Raw genomic sequence first — 20131 nt, 5'->3', positions numbered from 1 at the left:
AGCACGAGCACCACGGGGGAGCAGAGCATATTAGCACCCAGCCAGGGGTCAAGAAAAACGTCGCAAGTAGAAGAAGGCGAGCAAATTGGAATCGAGCAGAGCAAAATTTAGAAGCTCAAAATGCAGAGCGACGAGCACGAAGGTGCACGAGCAGCAACAAGCATGACGGCGCGCGAGCAGAGACGAGCACGATGGCAACGCGAGCAGCGAGTAACACAACTTCAGAAGCAATGATGAGGAAATGCAGAGCAGCGACGAACACGACGACGATGCGAGCAGCGAATGAGCACAACGGTGCACGAACAGCGACAAGCGTGACGGCGACACGAGTAGAGAGGAACACAACTTCACAAGCAACGATGAGAAAATCGAACAAACAAGGGTAAATTGCGCATCAATAAAATTTGAAATGGTTGGGGTTAGGATTTCTAATTGAAAATAGGGCTTGGAATTTTGTTTTGAACTCTAAAGATTTGAATCAGTAAATAATATATAAACTATAAAGATGTATTTTGTGCTAAGTTAAAAGAAGAAAAAAGTACCTTTTTGTAAAAATATTTGGAGAGAAGGTCAAAATTTTAGAAGAAAAATTTTAATTTATTTTTGACAACATTTACAATGAGAAGCTTATTAAAAATTTAAGAACAACACTTATAAAGTGTAATATATAAATATAACAAATGTTGCTTGTTTAATTTACAAAAGCAACACTTTTTACTTGTACTTTAATTGATCAAAAAGGAATATTTATGGTGTGTTGTTAAAAAAGAGTTGCAACAGCTTTATTTTTATGTAACAAATATTAAGTGTTGTCTTTAGTTAGTTTAGATAACACTTTTTGAGTGTTATTTGCAGTATATATTACAATAGCTAAAAAATGTTGTAGTGATATTTTATATCCATGCTTGACTTGTCCCATATGCTAAATCTGCAAATAATACACAACAAAAAATAAGCAACTTATCATTAAAACTAAAAAATTATAATAATAGAAATTTCTTGATGATATTAAATACTATAGATATAAAAATAATAAATAGATCTAAAAAAAATTCTTCTAATGTGGCCATGGTATAGGACAATAGGATTCGATTGTAACAAGAGATATATTCAGAGACACAATCAATGCAAAAAATGGAAGCTTAGTTAATGTCATAAAGCCACAGTCCAAAATTTAATTAATTTATATATGTTCCTAACAACATATAAATGTCATGAAAGCAAATGAATGGATAGATTGAATGGGTATGGGTCTTCTCATAAAAGCTATTTTAACTAGGGTTAAGATTTTGGGTGGAAGCTGCAAATTCAAATGCAAATGCAATTTCTTATTCTAGTGACAGTCATTCCTTTGATCCAGACCTCCACTCAGTGCTTGAACTTGCCACTGAGTCAGAGTTGTGTGAGATTGAATCAATTCTTTTTGGCCCCAGGTGAGGTTAACTTCCTTTATTCTAATATTGCAAATCCATTGCTTTAGAAGGTGGAGACAGACAAACACAATGCACACAAAGTATATCCAAATCCAAAGCTACACCTATATATGTATTATTAAAAGTTATACTTGGTCATCATTTTGGAACACGAGTTGATGAGGAAGGACTATCGTTACCATTCGGACATTGCATATTATTTATATCATGTGTTGATTCCTTGGCTCGTAATAAAGACAGTGCTTCATCAATATTTGTGCTAAGAGAACTCCGTTGCAAGAGAAGTTTCACAAGATCCTCCAAACTTTGGACTTTGTCTTTTGTCTCATGAAGTTCAATTTTCATTGAACTTGTAGTCTCTGCATGTTGTTACTTAATTTTAGCAATCTCCCATTCTTTCTGCAGAGATGTTTTTGTGATTGTCCTCCCATAACATCGAACTCTTCCTGGTTGTTCTTTGCCAAATACTGCAGTAAATGCTTTCTTGGGAGTGTCTCTGGCTTTTTGATGGCCCTTAAGTTTATCCTATTAAAAAAAACATAACAAATTCACTAAGATATAATGAACACATACTAAAAGTATTCTCAATAATGATTTTATTAAATTTAAAATCATCTTAGAGTAGAGTTAAACGCCTTGAATTTTAGCTCAAGCATTTTGGCTCTACCTTCAAACAGAGGATTCTTTTTTCTAGCATTTAAATAAATATTTTTTTTTCTTTTTGGATTTTTCAGGCTGTGTAAAGTGTCCAGTATTTAGATATCCGTCATTAAAGCATGTTCCAAGTTTAGTTATTGACTATGTAGTATTTTTTCGATCCTTTCTGAGAAATCTGTATTATTCACTATACACACACACACACACACACAAGGTTTTTCGTTGCATCTTACTATGATTACATTTTCTATTTATCAGAAAAGGGAAAGAAAAAGCCACTTAATAAGTAAAAATTTCATTTAAGAGAAAGAATCTACTTCCCTAAAGAGACCTCAAAGGCCTGAATTGGAGGTATATATAAATATTTGGAAAAAGTAAAAGCAAAATAAATCAAATAATTCTCGGCATCCAAGCAACAAATTTAAGGTAGTTCTACTTCAAATTATTATGACTTACAATAACAGCTTGTGTTCCTGAATCAAGCTCTTTTCCTTTTCGTCCAGTTCGAGTTGCAACAAACACATCAACTTGTGATGGGTCTTCTTTGTTCTCATTCATTTCACGCTACAAGTAAGGGGAAGAGTATTAAAAATATCCAAAAATAATATTTATCTAGTTTTAAGATGGTCATTATGCAACAAGAAAAAACTTATAAAAAATCAAAATTATTTCCATTTTATTACGCACTCTTGCAAAACTGATAGGTCCCATTCGATGTTGATGTTGTTGCTTTTTACGATTTTCAGAATTTACACGAGATAGAGCTTATATCCAACAAAATTAAAGGGAATTATATGTAATAAACCAAAAGTATAAAAAAGACAAAGAAATAGAAATATTTATTCTACAACTCACCTTAACAGAAGGAATACTCCAATATGCAATTAACTTTTGAAATTGGACTTCTGGAATATCTGAAGGGAGATTTTTCAACATATCTATAATGTTGTTATATATCTCAAAATGCTTTTTCTTGATTCTTGTTTTGTAACCTTTCCAAGCTTCTCGAACACGAGTCATCACCCACTCTTTTCCCTCTTTTGGAAGAATGAACTTTGACTACGAAAAAGTACAAAACAAAAATTGTAAATGACAATTCAAGATAAAAGTATAAAACATGTCTCTAACTTCCATTAAAATCTTCAATAAAAAGTTAAAAAATTCAAGGATATTGATTTCAAGATATTGTAAGGCTGTTAAATAAAAATGTTAGTATAATATTTAAATTTTTGTCAATAGGACTAATTCTCCTCTTTAAATTTCTTAAATCTTATATTCAACTAATAGGATGTGATAATTTGAAAATTCTGGAACATAAAACAGCAGTTATATATTTTCACTAGGGGTGTTCATAAAAAAACCAAAATGTGGTTAACCGGTTAAAAAACCATAACCACATTTTGGTTAACCAGTTTAATGAAACAATTTAAAAATCATATCCATATTTTTTAGAATTGGTTAACCAAAACCAAATTAAAAGAAACCGGTTTTTAACCGGTTAACCAAAACCAAAACCAAATTAAAATCAAAACTTAATTTCAAAACCAAATTACATACTCTTTCTCTCTCTCTCTCACTCTCTCTCTCTCTCTCTCCCTCTCCCTTTCTCTCTCCCTCCCTCTCCCCCTTACTCCCTCTTTCTCTCTCTCCCTCCCTTCTTTCTCTCTCTCTCTCTCTCTCTCTCTCTCTCTCTCCTCTCTCCTCCTATCTCTCTTTTTCCTTACTCTCCCTCCTCTCTCTCTCTCTCATTTTCCTCTTTCTCCTCCTCTCCTTTTCTCTCTCCCTATCCTCTCTCTCTCTCTCTCTATTCTCTATCCCCTTCTCTCTCTCTTCTTTTCTCCCTATTTCTCTCCCTTTTCCCTCTCTCTCCCCTTTCCTTCCCCCCTCTCTCCCTTCTCTCTCTAATTCATTTTTCTCTTTATCTCCTCTCTCCTTTCCTTCTCTCTCCGCTTCTCTCTCTCTCTCTCTCTCTCTCTCTCCTTTTTTTCTCTTTCTCTCCTCCTCTCTCTCCCCTATCTCTCTCTTTCCCTATCTTCCTCTCTTTCTCTCTCTCTCTCTCTCTCCCCTCTTCCTCCTCTCTCTCTCCCCTCCCTCTCTCTCTCTCTCTCTCTCTTTCTCTCTCTCTCCACCTCGTCTTTCTTTCTCTCCCTTGTCTCTCTATCCTTCTCTCCCTCTCTCTCCCCTTCCCTCTTTCTCTCTCTCCCTCTATTTTTCTCTCCTTCTCTCTCTATCTCTCTCTCCTTCTCTCCGCTCTATCACTTCCTCTCTCTCTCTTTCTTTGCCCTCTTTCTCCCCCTCCGTTTTCTCTCTTCCTCTCTCCTCCCCTTTCTCTCTCTAATCATCTCTCCCCTCCTCTCTCTCTCTCTCTCTCCTCTCCTCTCCTTCTCTCTCTCTCTCTCTCTCTCTCCCATATCTCTCTACTTTCTCCTCTCTTTTCTCTTCTCTCTCTCTTTCTCTCTCTTTCTCTCTCTCTCCCCTCTCCTTCCTCTCTCTCTCTTTTTTCTTTTCTCTCTTTCTCTCTCTCGCTCATCTCTCTTTCCTTTTCTTCTTTCTCTCTCTCCTCCTCTTCCTCTCTTCATTTTCTCCCCTTCTCCTCTTTCTTTTCTTACTCTCTCTTTTCTCTTTCTCTCTCAACCTTCTCTCAATCTCTATCCCTCTTCTATCTCTTTTCTCCTCTTCTCTCTAAAGCGAGAGAGAAGAGAGAGAGGAGGCGAAGATAGAGGAGGAGAAAGAAAAAAAGGAGAGAGATAAGAAGAGAGAAGAAGGATAAGAGAGAGAAGCAGAGAGAGAAAGAGAGAGGGGAGAGAGAGAGGATGGGGAGAGAGAAGGAGAGAGAGACAGAAAAAGAGAAGGAGAGAGAGAAAAGAGAAGAGGGGAGAGAGAAGAAGAGAGGGAGAGGAGGGGAGAGAGAAGAGGGAGGGGGAGAGAGAGGGAGAGAAGGATAGAGAGAACGAAAGGGGAGGGGGAGAAAGAGGGGGAAGGGGAAGGGGAGAGAGAGAGAGAGAGAGATAGATAGAGAGGAGGGGGAGAGAGAGAAGAGAAAGAGAGGAAGAGAGAGAAAAATGGGAGAGAGAGAGAGAGAAAAGAAAGAGAAGAGGAGAGAGAGAGAAAGAGAAAAAATTATTTATAGAAAATATTGAAAAGAGATAAGAAAGAAAAAGGAACGAAAGCAATGGAAGGGACTTCATTATTTACAAATGTTACTCGTATCATTTAGAAAGAAAAAAATTAGATTAAAAAAATTCAATTAAAAAAAGGTTTAAAATTTTGGGTTTTTGTATGTAAAAATATTAATTTTTGTGTAAAAATCTATTTTTACATGTAAAAACCTATTTTTACATGTAAAAACCAATTTTATGGTATAAAAACCAATTTTTTAGTACAAAAACCGGTTTTTGGGACAAAAACCGGTTTTTTGTGTAAAAATTTGGGTTTTATATGTAAAAATATTAATTTTTGTGTAAAAATATATTTTTACATGTAAAAACCAATTTTATGGTACACAAAAACCGGTTTTTTGGTACAAAAACCGGTTTTTTGGTACAAAAACCGGTTTTTTTATATAAAAACTGGTTATTTTTTTAAAAACCGGTTTTTATTTTAATAACCGGTTAAAAACCGGTTTTGAAATTTACTAACCGGTTAATAACCGGTTTCATCATGTAAAACCAATTTGGTTAATTAACCAATACTATATTTTTGGTTAACCAAAAAACTGGTTTGGTTTTTGGATTAACCAAACCATGAACACCCCTAATTTTCACAAAACTGCAGCTAAGTCATACGAAATTGAAAAATTTTAGATCATAAAAAATAGATGAGAAATAAAACACTTACCTTAATATATTTCTATATGCGCTTTTTGACTTTGAGGGGCACATCTTTTTAATTAGTGTACATCAAGGTTATGAAATCACTATTCCTTCCCATTGTTCCAGTAAAGTAAGTTAAGTCCTTCACTCTTCTTGGAGTTGGTCCCACTGCTTGTCCTCCATAAAAAGTCACCTCTTCTCTTTCTTCCCAACTTCTTGCATAGATTTTAGCACACCTTGTTTTTTCTCGTGTCCTTCTAGTCTTTGGAGTATCTATAAATATGTGCAATTTAACCATTTAAACGAATTATATAGCTATACAGGCCAATGAATAAGTAAAATAATAATTATGTATAAAGTACAATACCTTCAACATTGTTAGTTTCCATAAGGTAATTGTCATCACCATGAAGAACTGCATCTTCATATTCACCAACATAGTCCTCATCATCCAAGAAATCATCATCATCATCATCTCCAACTTCATTAGCATTTGCTCCACTATGTTCTTCCTCTCCTTCCACATGAATCCCATTTGTCTCCAAAAATGTATCAAGTGTCATGGTTTGACAACTTGATTTTGTATTTATCTTCTTAAGATTTTGTTGCTTTTCCTGAATAGATTTTTCGTTTTTAGCACTTCGTTCAAAATTGTCATCTTCTCTTTCCAAATGAATCCCATGTGTCTCCAAAAATTTATCCATACCCATGGTTGGATGCTTTTTAAGATTTTATGGTTCTTCTTCACTAGCTCTAATTTTCTGGTTCGGCTTACTTTTCGTTCTTTTGGAAATTAGAATGTCTTTTTGAGTGCTTTGTTTAGAAGGCATAGGAGTCACTCTCTTTTGTCCATGACCACCAGCCACTGGTGTACGAAATTGACTCTGCAAACTTTTGCACAGATGAACCGGTAAGTGCATCGGGTCGTCCAAGTAATACCTCAGGTGAGTGAGGATCGAATCCCATAGAGATTATCGGATTGAGCAAGCAATGGCCATCTTGTGGATCTCAGTCAGGCGATTAGAAAGGATGGTTGGTTGGTTAAAAACACATAAAATAGAATAAGAAAAGAGTTACCGGATTGGTGTTAAATCAATGATAAGAGAGCGGTTGAGGCTTCGGAGATGCTTTCTCTTTCTGGATTAACTTTTCTCACTGTCTACTTCAACAATGGATGATTCATTCCATGGTAAGTTGTAAGTGATTAACGCCGAGGCTAGTGGTCATTAATCTCCTCTGCTTCAGATCAAACACCGGTGCTAATGGTCATCCAATTTGAATGAGGGTGAAGCTCTAGCAATTCAGTCCCTTGAAGATCATACTCGAAACGCCACAGATAAGGTTGGATCCTCCGAATCAGAGAATGAAGCTTTATGATCCTAGCTTATACCACAAAGGCCCTAATCGTCCCGTACCTCGGCTGAACAGATGTTCCCATGTCCCCAACAAAGTCGTGGATTAGCCATCTAAGACATGTATAATCAAGCTTATGGTTCAATACTATCCTGGTAAGGACTCGCAAGAACCCATGTAGAAAACGGGTTATACACTCGTTCCACCTAGTTTCATTTGATTGAAGAACGAAGATACATCTTAGAATGGAATCAAACACAGATTGAAATAGAAACAGTAATATTATTAATCCATGAGAATCAACAGAGCTCCTAACCTTAACCTAGGAGGTTTAGTTGCTCATGATTTATAGAGAAACAATAGTGAATTCGAAAATATGGCAAAAAAGTCCTAAACAAGGGTGATCCTTGTTCTATATATACTAATCTAGTAACTAAAGATTACAGAAATAAGACAGACTAGACTCTTGGTGTGAAAATCCACTTCTTGGGCCCATTTGGTACGTCTTTGGGCTGAGCTTTGAGTGAATCCACGTGCTGACACTCCCTTTGGGGCGTTGGATACTAGCCTTGCTCCCTTTTGGGCGTCCAACTCCAGGCTTGCTCTTTTTTGGGCGTTCAACTCCAGACAGGAGGCGTAAGATGGGCATTCCACGCCCATTTTAGACCATCATTTCTAGAGCAAAGTATAAAATATTATATATTTCTGGAAAGCCCTAGAAGTTAACTTTTCAAAGCTGTTGAGAATGCTATATTTGGAGCTCTATAGCTCTAGATATGCTCGTTTGAATGCTCAGAGGTCAGAATCTAACAACATATGCAGTCCTTTCTCAGCCTCTGAATCAGACTTTTCCAAAAATTGCCAGAATCACCTAAAAATCACATAAAATCATAGAAAAATCACAAAAACTCAAAGTAGCATCCAAAAAGTGATTTTTGTACTAAAACCTACTAAAACTTAATAAAACTTAACTAAACATACTGAAAACAATGAGAAAATGGTACTAACAAGTGTATAAAATATTTGCTCATCAGAACATCAAACTTAAACTGTTGCTTGTTGATAAATCCATATTTCATGAAATTTATTTGCTCTAATTGGGTGGATTTTATCAACTTTTCCTACACTTATTCAATGAAATAGCATGGTTTTGTAAATTCTCCCTAAATTATTCTTAAAAGTGAAAACATGCTTTTTAGGCCCTTATTTACAAAATTTTATTCACTTTAATTTCATTTGATGCCTTGATGTGTTTGTTGAGTGATTTCAGGCTTGTAAGGCAAAGATTGGATTGAAGGAATGAAGAAAAGGCATGTAAAAGTGGAGAATTCATGAAGAAATGGAGTTTGGAGCTTTTCAGCAAATGTGCATACGCACAGGTGGAAGCGTGCAGTTATGTGTACGCACAAATGGAAAAATCAGAAAGTTTGCGTACGCACACATCTATGCGTACACACAGGTGTCAACATGTGACCTCATTAATGCAATTTGCTGGCAGCGAAATTTTGGGCCTCAAGAACCCAATCCAACTCATTTCTAAAGCTATTTCAACCCTAATTCAAGAGGAGGCATGGGAGAGCAATTAGGTTTTAGTTTTTGTCATGTTGTAGGTCATTTTCTAGAGAGAGAAGCTCCCCCTTCTCTCTAGAATTAGTTTAGGTTTAGTTAATTTTCTCTTAGATTGATGCTTTAATTCTTGTCTTGATTTTGTTTCTTTACTGTTTTCTTCTTCTAGCTTCTTACTTCTTTTAGTTTTACTTGTTATTTCTTTTATTTGGTTATTTTATTATAAGGAACTCTTGTTAATTTGAATTTCTATTAATGCAATTTAATGTTTCTTTGTTTATTGTTATTTAATTGAGCTGTTATTATTATTTTCTTGCATTTGGTAGCCTTAGATTTTATTATTATGGCAATTTAATATGATTTTATTTTCATGCACACCAAGTGTTTGATAAAATGCTTGGTTATTTTTTGCCTAGTTTTTCTTCACTCTTTGCTTGGAATTGAGGACTTTGGTGACCCTTGAGTCATTGATGTCAATTCTTAATAGATATATTAGAGTAGTTAGTTGATTTAGTTTCCACTAACTCTATGTCTTCCATTAATAGAGTTGGCTAGGACTTGTGGATTGAATTCAATTATGCCTATTTGACTTATCCTCGATGTTAGGGTTGACTAAGTAGGATTAACTCTTCATAATCATCATATGTTTGTGGTCAATGGCTAGGATAGGTAACCTTGACTCTCAATCCTTGCCAAAAGGTTTCTTAGCATTTGAATTTCCCTTTTCTTGCTTTAATCATTTTCCATTTAATTTCTTACATGTTTGTTTACTTTCTTGCTATTTATATTTTTTGTCTCTTGCAATCTCAAAATCCCGTTTCCTCCATAGCCAATAATAGAATATTTCATTTGTAACTTGTAGGGAAGACGACCCGGGATTTAAAACTCCCAGTTAATTTTGTGTTGATTGTGACATCTTTAATTTAAACATTGATATTGGTCAATTGTTGGGCTTAGTACTATACTTGCAACGGAATTTAATTTGTGATTTTTGAATCGGCATAAATCCTCTTCATCAAGTTTTTGGTACCGTTGCCGGGGATTGCAATGTGTGCTTATTGTTGGCTATTGTAAATATGTTAATATATAAATAGCTTGCCTTTTGGTTATCTTTTGTTTTTGTTGATGGTTAGGATTGGGATCCCGGAGGACATTGAAAATTCAAGCATTGGTGGGGAGGTCAAGCACAAGCCACCAAAGCAAGGGCTCTCCCAATTGTCTAACTTAAAGACAATAAATAAAAGTGCTAGGTGCGAGACACCCTACCATGGTAATATCCTTCTAACCCTTTCTCTCTTTTTGATGTTGTTTCTTGAATATTTTCTTATCTTGCTTAGTTTAGTTTTGTTGCATTTTGATGTTAATTTAGTGTTTTTAATGGAATAATGTGTTTTTGAGATTTTAAAATATTTTGGGGTTGGAAATCTATTTTGGATGACATGTTTGATGCCTTAGAACTCTAAATATTTTTTGAAAAAACAGAGCATGTGCGTGCGTACCCACCTGTGCGTACGCATACCTCCCCAAAAATTTGCATCTTGAGCATATGCACCCACCTATGTGTACGCACACTCATTAACACCCCCTCTATTCGGAGCGCTCGCACACCTTGTGCGTTCGCGTCCCCCTCTTTTTGCCTCTCGTGCGCACAGATGGCGAATTGGGTGTTAAATTTTGACGTTTCATATTCTCTAAAAAAAGAGAAAAAAAGAGCTTTCTATGCGTGCACACAGCCCTGTACGTACGCACACTCCTTATCACCCCTTCTACCCAGGGCGCTCGCACTAACTTGTGTGAGTGCCCTCTACCCTTTTTCCCATCTGTGCGTACGTACACCTTTGTACGCGCGCACAGCTCACTCTTAAAAGAAAAAAAAAATCCTAGTGTCCGCACGCACAACCGATTTTCACCTACTGCACAGAGCGCTCACACACGCTTGTGCATGCGCACACCCCCATTTTACACCTTTTGTGTGTGTGTACGACACGCTGTGCATACGCACTACTCTGTTTTTACACCACCCTACTTCTTTTCTCCTCTTCTCTCTATTTCTTCTCTTCTTCTCTCTTCTCCCCTCTTCTTTCCACTACAAGGAAGGCGGGAATTGGCGGCGGTTTTTTTATGAATTAGCGGCGGTTTTAAACCGCCGCAAAATCATTTTTCGGCGGTTAACCGGACCGCCACGAATATGGGTGTCGGGATTGGATTTGGCGGCGGTTTCCAGAAACCGCTGGCATAACCGCTGCTAAATCAAAATTTCGCAACACAACAATAGAAAACTGTTGCCGAATTCCACTGACACGATTTCCCTCATATTTACCGGCTGTTTCTTAACCGCCACAATTTTTTTCGATATGTATGACTGGCCGCATATTTAGCGGCGGTTTTAAAACGGCCGCTAAATGCTAATGTAGTTTCTGTCAGAGATGCCTGTGGTTACAAACTGCCGCCAGATATAATAGTTTCTACAATCATTGAACCAAAATAGAGGCGGTTTAAAACCGCCGCTATGTTAACAAAAATTAAAAAAAAATGAAAATTTGGGTCTTTCAAATTTACATGCCAAATTGGTTTAAAATATTATTCAATGATTTTTTTATATTTCTTCTTATATTTTTTATTATTTTAAAGATTGAATATTTTCAACCTTAGAATCTAAACTTGTATCAAAAACAAAATCGAGATATAAGCAAAACAAGAAATATATATGTCCATCAAAATACGAACAAAAAAAAACTCTTTCAAAGAGTTGCTCAGTCTAATTCAATAAAATGTTTGCTTCAATGCAACATATCTCCAATCCTAATATTCTAGTATTCACTCTATCATTCCACAAAACGCATCCCTACAGTGATGTCTAGTGGCAGCTCCTCACCCTGCCGTTGAAACAGATAAATCAGAGAACTTTCCATCGCCTTCATCTTTTTCTTCTCTGCTGTTGCCTCATCCTCCATCGCCTTCCTACTCTTCAACTTCTCCCCTTCCAGCTCTGCCTGCAGTTCAAGCAGCTTCCTCTGAGTCTCCTTTAATTGGACTCTATTGCCAGGCCCATGTGAATTTGGACCGAAGAATTGACTAGGAGTCGGTCCAAAACCCATACCACGTACTCTACCCGGTTTCTCTTTTCCAAAAACCTGAGAAATGAAATCATTTTGAGATAACACCCTAGATGACTCATCCTGTTGCTCAATCTCCTCAATTCGTTCCTACAGACATAAATTAGCAAATACAACAATTTTGTTGATAGGTCCATCTCATGTCAAGAACACACCAAATGATAACATAGGATGCCAACCACTATAACTAGTTGTAACGGATAAATGAAAATCAATCATTCAAATTCTATCCCAACTGTTTCCAAATTACGTCGAAGTTCAAAAAGTCTAGAAACATAACAGGTAAATTAGCAATAACAATTAAAGTAAGCTGGAATATGAATTGTAAAAGTCTCTTGGTCCATTTTAACATAGAGTATCAAACCATTCATCAAACAGGAACAAAAACAAAATAACATAGAAAAGTAGACTATTACCTTATTTGAGGTCATAACTTTATCGATCAATTATAAATAGTGGTACTTACACCGATTGCTCTTGCTTCATCATTCATATAGGAGCCGTCCTTTTTTTTTTGTTCATTGTGATCCATAGCTCCCCTCTTCCGACTATTCTCCCTTGTTGTTCCGACTGTATCAACAAATTTTATGCCATTACCGTTTTCCACACAATCAAAGCAACCTCAAGTCACGGAAATAGTCCAAAGAGTGAACAAAAAAAGTAAAGTACCTCTTCTTCGATCTGTCGTGCAAAGCTTTTCGAACCGCCAGTGTGGGTATATTGTTGTTTTGATCGATTCTTCGTATTTTTCTTGCACTTCTCCTATTGGTCCAGTAGAGACAAAAGGCAATTATAAGATGATTTAAAAAGACTCAATGCAACAATAATTTACATAAAAGTTGTGTACCAATGATATACTAGATTACCTTCATTTCAGGTTTGGCGCGATAGTCAAGGAACCATCTCCAATGCTCTCGATCGATTCCCGGTGGACGGTTCTCAATATCTTGTTCAGTCGTGCACGTTGGCTCGAAATAAGCATTATACAACCTCAGCCTTGTCTCCTTCCAAGACTTCCCCATACTTTTCAAGATATTTTTCTTGATAGTTCCTTCGCTATCTTCATCAATGTGGAAAATTTGCTATACAGATAACCAAAAATTTGTCACAAATTATAAAAATAAGCAGATGTATTTCAAAGGGGATATAAACTTTTACCTTCACACATTCGTTATAAACTTTGTCCTTAGTTGTAATCTTACGCCAGCATTCCTCACAGATAGGAAACTTTCCAAAGTCAGATCCTAGCAGACCAAGCACGCCACTCAACAGTCCAGCTTCGTTTCCAATGGCTTGCTTTGCATTGTTGAACCTGAGGACGATCTTTCTACCGTTAGGCTGTTCCATGGCCTCCCTCACGCTTAGTCTTGCCGGCTTGATTGTGCCATCGGAATCTATAAGCCAAACATAATACCTTATGTTTATCCGTAGTGGACAGCATGCGAGAATAATAAAACTTAACAAGAGTCTAAATCATGTTGAACACATCAAATTTATTAGCTAAATTACCGATTATCCTGACTTCCCAAAACTCTGTAGTCTTGCGTCCTTTGCGATTCTGAGCTCTAGAATTAACAAAGGACTCATCAGCTGCTTGATCAACAGAATCTACATCATTAGCATTATCTGCCGAGTTTACATGGCTTGACTCCGAGTTCTGAATGTTAGTTGTGCTCATTTGTGGAGCCGGCCTTGGTACACTACGCGGCGGAAGGAATGGACGTGAAGTTGGAGGGACACTATCACCACTCTTCTGGAGAACTTTAGAGTCATCACGGTGGGAAGCCGAGGCCGGAGGCGGGACCGGAGGTGGAGCCGTTTGTGGTTGCTGACATCCTGGTCCTATTTTCAGTTTTCTTGTGAAACGACCTTTTCTAGCCATCTTAAAAGGTATAGGGCGCCTATTTTAACCAAAAAAGAAATTAGAATCAAGAAGAGTCAAAGCACATTCATGCTATTTTGGTAAATTTGTTACAACCAAAATTGAAATATAACTCATTGACTAATTCATATAGAAAACACAAGTCTAAATATGGATATAATATTACATACATGTGGAGATATAATTTCTACCCAGGAATCTAAGATACTCCCAACCATTTCACGGGAAAAGATCCACATACATTCAAGAGTGTAGCACATGCAAACGGCAACTCCAAATTTGATACCGTGTTCCATATATAGCTTTGGGCTTCAAATATCACATACACTATATGCAATAATAATATAATTTTATTCAATCTCTCCTTTTAATGCCATGAACAGTCTAACGGTAATAAATGGTGTAGGTTAATATATTTATTTAAGGCTAAGTGACTAAATAATTTATATGAACATGTTGCACCAATCACACAGGGAATAGTTGAAATATATATAATGCAATGCGTATAGGTAGGTATCACCAAACTATTAACGCTATTGTAGACAACACTAATAAAGAACACCAAGCACAATTCAAAATTACATCCAAGTGGTTAATATATATGTGCCTTTTCAGGTACAGGTTTAAACAAGGAAGAGCCTATAAATTACTCATCCCCTCCCCCAATTTAATTAGCTCCTTGCATTAATTATTTCATGCATGTCCTCAAGTGTGAGCTATAATCATTGCAACGAGTATATGATACCAAAAAGGATGTTATTTTATAATAATTATCGAATGATGATCAAATTTGAACAGTAAGACAATAAGAAAACTATGATGCTCTGAGGATTACATATAAATATTAAGGATGAGATAAAGTAGGAAAGAAACAAACAATTGTATTGTAAATCTATGGAATTATGTAATTAAGCATGACAGCACATCAGCAAGCTAAGAATGTATTGAATCTTACTAAGTTTTGGGTGAAAATAAGACAAAACTATGCTAAACGGCCACGCTGGTGACTGCAAACGGGGGTAACATCTAATTAGAAGCTCTCATAAGTTCCTGAATTAGTCAATGCATTTTTAATACCAAGTCAAGTATACTTCTAAAAGATTGGTGCATTTTAAACTACCAAATCTAAAACCTGTATCCCCCTCCGATACACAAACTCCTAAGTCCCACTCCTCCGTTCCCAACTTTACATTGGATATACCTCTTTATAACATTTCTACTTCTACATCAAATTAATCCTTTTCAAGTGATGTTTGCATTTCAGTGGTACAAATTAGACAACCCAAATTAGCAAATACATAAAGCGGACATCAAGCTATGAATTTTAAATCAGGGAACTACAGAGCAGGTTATAATAGTGTAGCCTCAAGTCAGCAACAAACTGAATCAAAATAAATTCTCTTAATTCATTAAAATTCATAAGTCCTTATTGTATTACGAGGACTATACACCTTCATATTAACATTCTATTGTGTTCACCTCTTACCTAGAAGAAAATAGGCTTACGGTGAAAGGAACAAAACAAATTTCAATCATATTAAGAGTACCCACTGAAATCAACAATTTTAACATCACACATTTTATTGTTAGAAAGAGGGAGGGTTACCGTAGCAGAGACGTTGGGCCAACAGTAACTCGACCGGAAGATATCCACACGGGCGGAGAGACTTGAGCGACCGACAGCTTCTCGAAACTTAGGATCCGACGCGAGTTAGAATGATTTCTCATTGGAGCGCGAGATCTCAGAGCTTCTATGGGCTGGGGGTGCCTTCATTAAATGTTTTTGAGTTAGGGCTGGGTGTATAAGGATTGGGGAGCAGATGATATGACTGCCGCAGAGGCTGGGGTATGAAAATTTCAATCAAAGGAGTTCAATTAATTTGGTGGGTCTTTGAATTTGCCTAAAACCCAAATCCCTAACTTCTGACTTTTAAAGCAAATTTATTAATAAGATAAAATAAAGCATTAGTAACAAAATGCAATTGAAAAATGGACTATGTTAGCGATGACGCAAAATTGTTGGGTCGATATAATAATAATAATAATAATAATAATAATAATAATAATAATAATAATAATAATAATAATAATAATAATAATAATAATAATAATAATAATAATAATAATATTAGCACTTTTTTTAAACTGGCGTCTTCTGGATGTGCAGCTCATATCATCATCACGACCACTTCCTTCAATTATATCAGTTTTAGAGTGGGAAAAATTAGTTCCATTTCCATCTATTATGATAATCTTCCGAGTTAGAAGCACTTGATTAATATCGGGCAAAATGCAACTACGCTATTAGGAAGACGTAGAATGCTCACTAAGCTCAAGTTAACAACACTTACTCTTCTCAACCTCCATATTCTCATGATAAGGATTAAACACAAGACTAGCCGTAGATTAAAAACTTTAAACACCAGCGAATGAAATATGTATAAAAGTAGACTCGATGGCCTTCATTATGGCATAGAATAGTGGTAAATCCAATTCATTAATTAATCGACTCTAAAAAATAATAACTGTACCAATCTTGACTAAATATCGAATTTCCCAAGTTCTCTAACATGATAATACTGTCCAACAAGAACAATCTCAATATAACAATCTGAGAAGTTATAAAGTCACGACAAAACCAACGAACAAGGTTCGACTTTTCTAAATAACCTTAATTGAAAATCTTCAAATAACCTAAAGCATTGTCCTCACGGATTCAAGTACCATGTTGCCCAATTAGCCAAGTGCAATGCATTCTTCTTTCCAGGAGACATTCTACTGTAAGGATATCATTCTCATCTGGCGTTTTGTTGAGGTTATATGACAACATGGAGCAATTTTGTCCTGCAGAAGTGGCCTCATCAGACCCATCAGAGGAGACAACATCCTCTTTCTCTATCAAATCTGGAACCACCTCTCCTGGTTCTTCGAATGCCTCTTGGATCTTTGGTCGAGATAACCCTGAGAGTCCAGCATCATATCCAAACATAAAGGAACAATTAATACATTAGAGTGTGACATACAATCCTATTATATTACCATTGCATATATAATGTATTTCTTACTATCCCATAGTCGTTCAAGGCCATGTTCTATGAGCTTGAATTTCTCCCGTGATGCAACATCCAGTTCAATGACCAAAGTATTTCATAGCGTGTCTGTACAAAGTATTTATTATTAATACTATAAATAAGAAGCAGAAGAAAAAGGAAAGCACACAGAGACCAATTATCAATCAAAAAGATAATAAGGACAATAAGATCTTGCTCATAATTCTTATCACTGGCATCAACAAAAAATTCTGATCTTATTCAAAATCCACCATAAACTCTCTCTCAAGTCTTAAATTCTTATCACAAGCTTCAAGCAATGAAAGAAGACCACGAGTTTTTTTTATGAGAAATAAGACCATGCATTGGTCTTAACTTACCCGAATCCCATTTTTATAGGTTCCAACTTGCAAGTGGCTCTCTGTAGTGAATCGTGCACCTAAACTCCATAAAGAAATACAAATATAGATTGGTGGCAAATGGGTGTCTCCGAATTTGTAGTCCAATAATTCTTTCCTCTACCACTATAATTATTTTATCAACTACACTTTTCAAAGGCTGGCCTCTTAAACAACTCAATCTTAAGAAAGCATTCTTAAATGGGGTTTTTAACTGAGATTGTATTATGATCCAAGTATCCATCCACCTGGATTTATCCGAAGGGCTAGTTTGTTAAAATAATATCTTGACATTGAAGACATTTTGTTTTAGATATGCTTCTAAGAAAGTCGTATTATAGTTTCCATATCCTGTCATCTACCGTGTAAGTGCAAATAATTGGTCCAGTGAAAAAGAGCATAAAAACTAGGATTAAAAAAGGCAGGCCTATGAGTGCAATAGTTTTTTTACCTAGAAAAAAAAAAGAGGAGAGACGAACATGAAAATTTAAACTCTGAAATATGTATTCTGGAAGATTTCTATAATTCTATCTTGTATCTTTAATCCAAACCATAGTTATCATTTTGAGGATTTAGTATTTTGTTTCACTAACTGAATCAAATCTTAAATAGTATTGTGTCTACTCATACCCTAATTTGAATAATGTTTTCTGATTTGTAATATATTATCATGCAAAAGAGCCAATGAGCTTGTTTATATGAAGTCTGATATCATATTAACTTAAGCTTGTTTAAGTGAAGTTCATATTTTATTTAATGAAAAATATTAAATGAATCATGCATAATATTTTGTAACTAAATTAGAATGATGCAATGACTACATCATAAGTACCTACATCAATTATCATTCTTCACCTACTAAGATAGCACCCATGAAGAGTTCCAAAACTATAAGCAACAAGCTACTTGAATGATAAAATAAAATAAAATCATCAAATATAATATTTTTGGCAACTGAGATGAAATTGTGACAAATCAGCAACTAAAATAATAATTAAAAAAAAAGAGGGGGTGGAGGAGAGAATATCATTTAGTAATTGTTATAGAATGTATATTAGCCGTTCAATTGTTGAATTATATATTAATATTTTGACTATTATATTCATTTTCTGTTAAAGAAAAGAAAGTATGGACGTTGCTAAAATATTATGCAATTAACTTTGATTTTTTTTATCTAATTTTTGAAATACCTTGTTGGATTGAACTATTGAATTATTGCAAAATGTTTAAATGCAATCTATATCATATTACTTTTTTTTAATTAAATAGTGTTTTTTTTTGTGAAAAATAAAAAATATTGAATTTCAATTAAGATTGAAATGTGTTATAATTAACCTCTAAGCCAATTAATTTCGAATTAATGATCTTATTTGGCTTATGACAAAATTGCACTATTGAAATTTCCAAGCAATATGAGTTCTTTAATTCAATCCCAATCAAATATCATAATTTAGAAACAACAATGCAAAAAACATCATTATTATTGTCTCCTATACCACCTAATTGCTTCCAATGCAATCAATGGCATAGAGCACTAAAAATGTAACAAAAGATTAAAAAAAAAGCATAGCTTTACCAATAAATTTTGTTGATCTTTTTTTGTTTCTCCCCTTAGCATAGTGAGTCACTCATGCAAACAAAACCACGTGTACTTGTTTTATATGCTAAGCATGCATAGTAGAGCAAATCATGAGGCTACCAACAGTGCATCAGAGTTTTAGTCTTGCCAACTTCTTTTTCCATGTTCACATTAGGTATTTTCATTACATCTACACCTCTCTAAGTTCTAAATCTTTCTAATAAAATGAGACATCTTATTATTATAGTTTATATCAGTCGCAATCCCTTCTTATTATTTTTCCTTTTCCTTGCTACAGAATGATCAATTCTAATCCTCAGTAAGGCTAAAGAGGAATAGTACAATAATAATAAATCAAGATCAACATATACATATATAATAAGATAGTTTCAAGAAAAATAACCTTGTTTGGATTGTGCTCTGGAAGCTTCTCTGCTGCAAATAAACCAAATTTTCTGATATAGAGCAAGTGTAATGAATGAGCCTTCACAAAATCAATGATTCAGACACAATAAACCAAATTTTTTGATAATGCAGCCATCTCAGGAACTAGGCAGCAAGGATAATTGTAAATTGTACAATGACATGTATATGCTTCAAAGAGATTCAACTAAGCAAGCAGGTACAAAATTGAGTACTGATAAAAAATAAGGGCTTATTAAGGGTTGTTAGGGATTTATTTATTTAGTTAGTAGTTAGTAATATATAAGGGCATTAGTGAACTAACAGATTATGAATTCTATGAATTCCTATGGAGTTGGCTTGGTACTTGACTCAAAAATGTTGTATCACTCTGATCGTGCTGGTATTAATATCAACAAGATTTGACTAGCACTGATGTAATCTAGTAGGACAAAACTTTGATGTTGATTTTTGATGGCTATAGTCTCCATTGAATTTATTTCAATAAGATTGATTTGAATGAGTGCACCATTGGAGATTAATGATATGTAGCTCTGGTATTTTTGAACTGTGAAGTTATCTATCTAAAATAATTTCTGCTCATGGTTGTAGATTTGATGAGTTCTGAAATTTACAATTTTATTAATGTGACAACTTAGAAGTTATAATATATATATATATTATAATAGTTATATATATACATTGCTAGTTACAACTGAGTGGAATTCTATTACATTTAGCACCTCTAACTTTAACTTGGCATGCAGTGCACATTCTGTGGCAGGGATGGTATAATGGCAATGATTGAAGGAAGATGCCAACCTCTTACTCATTTACAAAGTCAGTCAGGGAAGTATGTAAACTAACTATTATAGTTCAGTCT

The 20131-nt window shown here is 35.2% G+C and overlaps 2 protein-coding genes across 2 annotated transcripts; both read right to left on the bottom strand.

Moving 5' to 3' along the window:
* Positions 1 to 1802: 1802 nt before the first annotated feature.
* LOC107643811 (uncharacterized) lies at positions 1803 to 3110 on the bottom strand. The gene is made up of 3 exons (XM_088486549.1): positions 2946 to 3110; positions 2547 to 2654; positions 1803 to 1958 (listed from the first exon to the last, which is right to left on the bottom strand). The coding sequence occupies exons 1-3, from the start codon at positions 3108 to 3110 to the stop codon at positions 1803 to 1805; spliced, it is 429 nt and encodes a 142-aa protein (XP_088342675.1).
* Positions 3111 to 12426: 9316 nt separating this feature from the next.
* LOC107643810 (uncharacterized) lies at positions 12427 to 15547 on the bottom strand. Its single transcript, XM_016347562.3, has 6 exons — positions 15426 to 15547; positions 13447 to 13838; positions 13096 to 13331; positions 12804 to 13019; positions 12607 to 12699; positions 12427 to 12507 (listed from the first exon to the last, which is right to left on the bottom strand). Exons 1-6 carry the CDS (start codon positions 15545 to 15547, stop codon positions 12427 to 12429), a joined length of 1140 nt encoding a protein of 379 aa, XP_016203048.1.
* Between the last annotated feature and the right edge of the window lie 4584 nt (positions 15548 to 20131).

The sequence above is a fragment of the Arachis ipaensis genome, chromosome B5 (assembly GCF_059453495.1).
Source record: "Arachis ipaensis isolate K30076 ecotype BB chromosome B5, ASM5945349v1, whole genome shotgun sequence".
In the NCBI taxonomy this organism is placed as follows: domain Eukaryota; kingdom Viridiplantae; phylum Streptophyta; class Magnoliopsida; order Fabales; family Fabaceae; genus Arachis; species Arachis ipaensis.
Note: the sequence above shows the minus strand (reverse complement) of the source record. Positions and strands in the feature narration are given on the sequence as shown.